This window comes from Triticum aestivum, chromosome 3B, assembly GCF_018294505.1.
Source record: "Triticum aestivum cultivar Chinese Spring chromosome 3B, IWGSC CS RefSeq v2.1, whole genome shotgun sequence".
NCBI lineage: Eukaryota > Viridiplantae > Streptophyta > Magnoliopsida > Poales > Poaceae > Triticum > Triticum aestivum.
In genome coordinates, this window is record NC_057801.1 from 131,121,386 (window position 1) to 131,127,645 (window position 6,260).

General features: G+C 44.0%; 1 protein-coding gene across 1 annotated transcript; it reads right to left on the reverse strand.

The window, feature by feature from the left end:
- Positions 1–3,264: 3,264 nt before the first annotated feature.
- Positions 3,265–4,579, reverse strand: LOC123068986 (uncharacterized). The gene is made up of 2 exons (XM_044491695.1): positions 4,264–4,579; positions 3,265–4,017 (listed from the first exon to the last, which is right to left on the reverse strand). Exons 1-2 carry the CDS (start codon positions 4,561–4,563, stop codon positions 3,436–3,438), a joined length of 882 nt encoding a protein of 293 aa, XP_044347630.1. The 5' UTR covers positions 4,564–4,579; the 3' UTR covers positions 3,265–3,435.
- Between the last annotated feature and the right edge of the window lie 1,681 nt (positions 4,580–6,260).

A 6,260-nucleotide genomic window follows, 5' to 3' on the forward strand; every position in this document is an offset into this window, starting at 1 on the left:
AACGGTCACGTGGAAAAAGAAAGCAAAAATGTGGTAGTACCACGACTCAAACTCACGCAGCTAGGCAGCGGGATTTTTCAGCTAACCACTACAGCATCAGATGACTAGTGATTCAAATCAAACGCGAAATCTATAAGAACCATAAGAGCCGCGCCATTTATTGCACAAAATAATACAGTTTACTCTATAACTTGTATTTTAGAATTCCTTAAATATTGTACGTTTTACTTTATAGCTTGAACAAAAGTTCATTGAATTTGAAAATAAGTTCATCAAATTTGAAAAAAGTTCATAGATTTAAAAAAAGTTCATCGAATTTGGAAAAAGTTCATGGATTATGAAAAGAGTTCATCCCGTTTATGAAAAACAGTTCATCGCATTTAAAAAAGGTTCACAAATTTGAAAAAAAAGTTCATCAGATTTGAGAAAAAGTTCATCGATTTTGAAAAGAGTTCATCAGATTTGAAAAAAAGTTCATCGATTTTTGAAAATAGTTCATCAAATTTGAAAACCAGTTCATCAGATTTGAAAAAGTTCATGGAATTTTGAAAAAAAGTTCATCAATTTTGAAAATAGTTCATCAGATTCAATAAAAGTTCATCGGATTTGAATAAAAGTTCATCGAATTTGAAAAAAAGTTCACATATCTGGAAAAAGTTCATCAATTAGAAAAAAAGTTCATCGAACTCGGAAGAAGAAAAAGGAAAAAACAGAAAAAGAAAAACAGAAAACGAAAAAGGTAAAAAGGAAAACAGAAAAAGGTAAAAACGGAAAATATAAAAGAAACTAAAAGTTCATTTTAAACATGTAAGGTGCGTTGGCGGCTGGTTTCACGCGTGGTACTACATGCGCGACGTCCCTGGTTCGAATCACAGCTAAAATGGGTCTTTTTGCTGTGATTAAAACAGAGAAGAAAAAAACCTATTGGGCCGGCCCATCCCGCGAGCGCTGCAGGCGCTGGTTCTGTTTGTATTTTCTGTTTCTTTTTGTTTCTTTTTTCTCTTCCTATTTGTTTCTGTTTCTGTTTCTTTTCTTTTCTTTTTCTATTTCAATTATGCACAAACTTTTTAAATTCAATGAACTTTTTCTTCAAACCGATGAACTATTTTTCGAACTTGATGAACTTTTTTCAAATTCTATGAATGTTTTAAAATTCGATGAACTTTTTTCAATTTTTGCCAACTTTTTACAAATTTGATGAAATTTTTTTTCAAAATTAACAAACTTTTTCCAAAATCGATGAACTTTTTTCAAATTTGATAAAAAAGTTTTCAAATTTGATGAACTTTTCCTTCAAATTGGTGAGCTTTTTTCAGAATCGATGAACTTATTTTTCAAACTCGTTGAACTTTTTGTCAAAACCGATGAACTTTTTTGATAACGATCAACTTATTTTCGAAAAGGGTGAACTTTTTCAATTTTATCATAAAGTTTTTTTCAAAAACCGGTGAACTTTTTTAAGTTTGTGAACTTTTCTTCAGAAATGATGAACTATTTATCAAAATTGTTGAACTTTTTTTAAATTCTTGAAATTTTGTCTCAAAATCGATGAACGTTTTAAATTCACGATTTTAGAAAAATAAATAAATAAACTGAATGATAAATAAATAGCGTGGGCATTCTAGTTCATGTACAGGTACTGCTATCTAAAATCGCGAGTCACAATCGGCTGTGGTGGCCAGCTAAAGTCGAACAAGCCTTGGCTTCGCGAGCTCGCTAGTTCGATTGCTGGAGCGGCCACCTTTTTTTGCGTTATTCTAGCTTTTTGTGATCGCCACGCTTTTCCATTACGGGCCGGCCCAACAACGCGCTGCTGCGGGCGCCAGCTACCTGTTCGGGCGCTTAAGGCGCCGAACAGGAGCTCCCCTCGGTGCCCAGGTTGGCGTCGATGCAGGACCGGGCGCTGGGAATTGACATCGTAACTGTCGATCTATCGGGATTAGATTCCCAGCGCCCTCTCTTAACGTCTTCCGTTAAAGATGCCCTAAGGGTCTTGAACAACAAGATGGGGAAGACGTTGACCTAATTCTTCAATTAATTGGACCTGACCATGAGCGTGTGAGACCTTCAGACCGAACATGGATGAAACGACACGTACAGACGATTCACCAACGAATTTATCTGATTCCGACTAGCTACACACAAAAGGTACTGTAGCAAGCATCTCTTTAGTTTTCCCCTCGCTAAAGATTTATACAAAGATGAAGCGACACGAATATGAACTCTCCTAGCCGCCGTCCGTCGACCGACCGGTCGATCAGTGCACGAGGTAGGTGACGGCGAGCGCGGCGGCCATGAGCAGGTAGGCCACGGCCTGGTCGACCCTCCTGCCGTCGCCGGCCACGGCCGCCAACCCCTCCGCCTTGCTCGCTCCGCCCTGCGCCGCGCCGGCAGCGGGCACGTCGACGTTCGCCGCGCGAGCCATCACGTGATGACAGAATCGGCTCGATCGACGGCAGGGTTCTCCCCTTCCCTGGTGAGCCGGCGGAGAAGAAGATGCTACTGGAACAAGATCTGGATCCGGGTTGTGGGTGTTGGTCGTGGCCAATTTGTGCTTCGTGGGGAGGCGGTGGGTCTGGCGTGTTTATATAGCGGGATAGGATTTGGGAGGGTATTACGGGTCGGGTTCCCGGTCAAACGTGCCTGCCTGCCGGCCTTTTGCTTGGGCGCGTAAAACTCGTTTGTTCAGAAGCTTCTGCGGTGTTTCCACGTGGCTGAGACGAGGATGCCGCGTCCAAATCGAATCAGGCCGGCTTTGGCTTTGGCCAAGCATCACCGATGAGAACTTCTAGTAGACTAGACTAGTCATCATCAATCAAGATAATTAAAACTACAAGAGGTGGACTGGTCGACTTGAGGTGCAAATGGTGCACTAGCCTTGGTTCACGTATTTAGGCTGTGTTTGTTTGGGCTTCGGCTTGGACAGAATCGGCTGTGGATTCACTGTGGTGGCAAAGCTGATTCACTGACGAATCAGAATCAGCTGCAGTGAAGGTTAGTCGTTTGGCAACGTAGTTGTGGATTCGATATTGAGCTAGTGAAAAGGCTGAAATGCCCCTAAAGTACAGAGATGAGTGTAACTTGCTGATTTTGTGTGAACAGGCTATTTAAATGGCATTTGGACAGACAGTGAATGATTTATTCTCTAATAATGTATACAATATTTCATTATAATATTTCTCTCACTATCTTTCTTATAGATAATTCGAATAACAGAATGCAAAATAATGATGTTGTCACGCTGCTAGTCCATGCAAGTAACAATTTATCTAACAATAGAGAAGTCAGTCCATATAATTTCCTTCCAAAAAAGAGCCAAAGGTTTGGATCATACATATAATTAATAATCCACCATACAAAAGGGAGCTAAAGGTTTGGATCATACATATAATTAATAATCCATACATATAATTAAATATTTGTACAGAAAGTAAACTATCTAGCTTGTCGTGCTATCCACAAAGAGGTCGCAATACTGTCACGCGTGTCGTTCATATTGCCTTCATCAGAGGATGTCAAAACGACATCCCCAAGCAATGGTGTTGCCCGTGCCACCGCGGGCATGTAGTTTTCATTCTCATCACATTTGTCAAACTCTTTATCACGTAGCTTGTTATCCGTAATGTAATTGTGCAACGTCATACAAGCACTGATAATCATCGTTTGATTTCCCATCTTGAATTGGGGCACATCCCTTAGGATGCACCACTTCTGCTTCAGAACACCAAATGTGCGCTCAACCACATTCCGAAGAGAAGAGTGAGCATGATTGTACACCTCTAACTTTCCAGTTGGTGGGCGTCCCGCTCGAAATTCTGGAAGGTGATAGGTCTGGCCTTTGTAAGGAGCTAGATATCCCACCCGGTTTGGATAACCGGAATCCACAAGGTAGTACATATCTACATGCATAGAGATGAAATTAGAACAATGCATGGTGTGGTATGCATCCCAAAGTGCCTTGTTTGTCTTGTCTTCCTTGTCTGCCTTCTTAGCTGCCCTCTTCGTTGCCTTGTCCATCTAGTGCATTATCACCATTTTTATACCAGCATACACACATAAATATATGTCTACATCTACTGAAAAAATCATCCACAATCTATAGTTCCTAGCTTAGCATTCCACATCTACTGAAAAAACTACAAGGAAATGCATCTACATCTACTGAAAAAATCATCCACAACAAGGAACCATACAACAACTACATGTACCATCTACATTCATAAGCAGCAAGAAACTAGCAACATCATTTATGGGAATGCTCACCCCAGGCGACGCCATGATGCACGAGAAGCGGGTGTCACTCTCCGGGAGGTAGGGAGGCCGGCGTGCTCCGGGGTTGGGGAGGTCGGCGTTGGGTCGAGGCGGCAGGCGACCGGAGTTGGGGCGAGGCGGCGAGGGGTGGATCCGGCGAGGCAACCTGCGTTGGGACGTTGGCGGCGAGGGGTGGCGGCGAGCAGGTGTGCGACGGCGGCGCAGGATGTGGGAAAACCTAGCGGGCGTCTGTTTCAGGAGGGGATCGAACGAGACGGGTGGTCTTGTGTCGATGGTTGGCTGCGGTGGCATTTTTGCCGTAATTTTGGTGAAGTGCCAGGGGCAGTTTGGGCGTGGGAACCAGCTTCGCTGGTGAAGTACACCGATGGGTGCTTCAGCCCATTGCACTGCGGAGGGCCCGAATCGGCTCTCAGCTCCGAATCCACAGCTGCTCTAATTTAGCTGTTTGTTTCAGCTTCAGATTAATCTTATCAAAATCTGCCTTGTAAATCTGAAACAAATAGGGCCTTAGACACTTCGCAAGAAAACAAAAAATAAGAGTAGGGAAAAGGTGTGTCTAAACGTAGTACACCACCTTACCTATTGACCCCGTTTTTGTTTCTCCCAAAAACGAGAAAAAAATTTGGGGTTGATCTTTTTTCCCTTTTATTACTCCCCCGTTCCTAAGTATAACCCCTTTTAGAGATTTCAATACGGACTACATGTAAAGCAAAATGAGTGAATTTGCACTCTAAAATACGTCTATATACATTCGAATGTAGTATGCATCGAAATATCTAAAAAAACTTATATTTAAAAACGGAGGGAGTAGTTTTTATTTCTTCTCTATATTTCTTCTTTTGTTTGATTCCTTTTTTTCCTCATTGTTCATGTACAAAGAAATGTAAACAAATACTGGACCACCAGACACATTTGTTAGCCTGGCACATGCGCAAGGATTCGAACACCTGGAGAGAGAGGGGCGAAAAGGGAGCAACCGCAAAGTTCCCCTAATCCCGTCGGGGATCCCGTTCCTCTGCTCCCGATGTGTAAATAGGGTAGGAATAGGTCCTGGCGGCATCGGTTTGGTGAGGTGTTCATTGTCGTTCTGGAAAAATAAGTCCGACGTTCTACTCTCCCCTTGCCAGCGCTGGTGGTGCTGGCATGTGGACGACGTGTTCGCACGCCGATCTATGGATCGGCCGGTGTTTGGTTCCCTTCTCCATGGGTGGTAGCACCGGTGTGAGGGGAGATTTTGCTCCTCACGGATCTTTCGATCTCGTGAGTTCTTCACTCCTCAGGCGGGTTCGCGAGGCGGCGGCGTCGACCGGGCTATGTGAGTATCGCTATCCTCTCTATTGGGGATATAACTATTGGGCATGGCCCGCCCAGGAGGGGCCGGGTCATACCACTGGCGGTTCAAAATGAGAAGGCCCAAGAAGATGTTGAAGATGGCGGTTCATGAAGCAAGCTTACTGAAGGCCCAAGACCCGGAGGCGACTTGAGGCCCAGGGGCATAAATCGCCGTATGTTTAACTTGTATGTTAAGGAAAGTTTGGTTTTGTCACCGAGCCGGACACGTTGTGTATGAGCCGACCGGGACTCTGTAAGCCGTCGGGCATCAACCTGTGTATATAAAGGGGTGACCCGGTGGCGGGTTAGGGCAAGAAACAACAAGGTGAGAACTAGGTCAAGCGTATTCGCTCCCTGGTAATCGAAACCCAAGCAATACAACCTAAAGCAGGAGTAGGCCTTTACCTCGTTGAGAGGGGCCGAACCTGGGTAAAACTCTCTGTGTCCTTTGTCCCATTCAACCCCTTCAAGCTAACTACGTTGCGATGGCTCCACACCTAAGTCCTCATGCTAGGGCATCTGTTGTGACAATTTCATGATAGTTGGCGCCCACAGTGGGGCCAGCACACAGTGGTTTCAAGTTCTTGATGGGCAGCTTCGCAGGGCTTAAGAGATACGTTGTGGGCCGGATGACTAAGAGTCATTGCGGCAAGCTC

Coding starts and splice junctions, on each gene's coding strand:
- LOC123068986 (XM_044491695.1), bottom strand. CDS start 4,563: ATGCCACCGCAGCCAACCATCGACACAAGACCACCCGTCTCGTTCGAT. Junction 4,018..4,263: donor GCATCATGGCGTCGCCTGGG/GTGAGCATTCCC, acceptor ATAATGCACTAG/ATGGACAAGGCAACGAAGAG.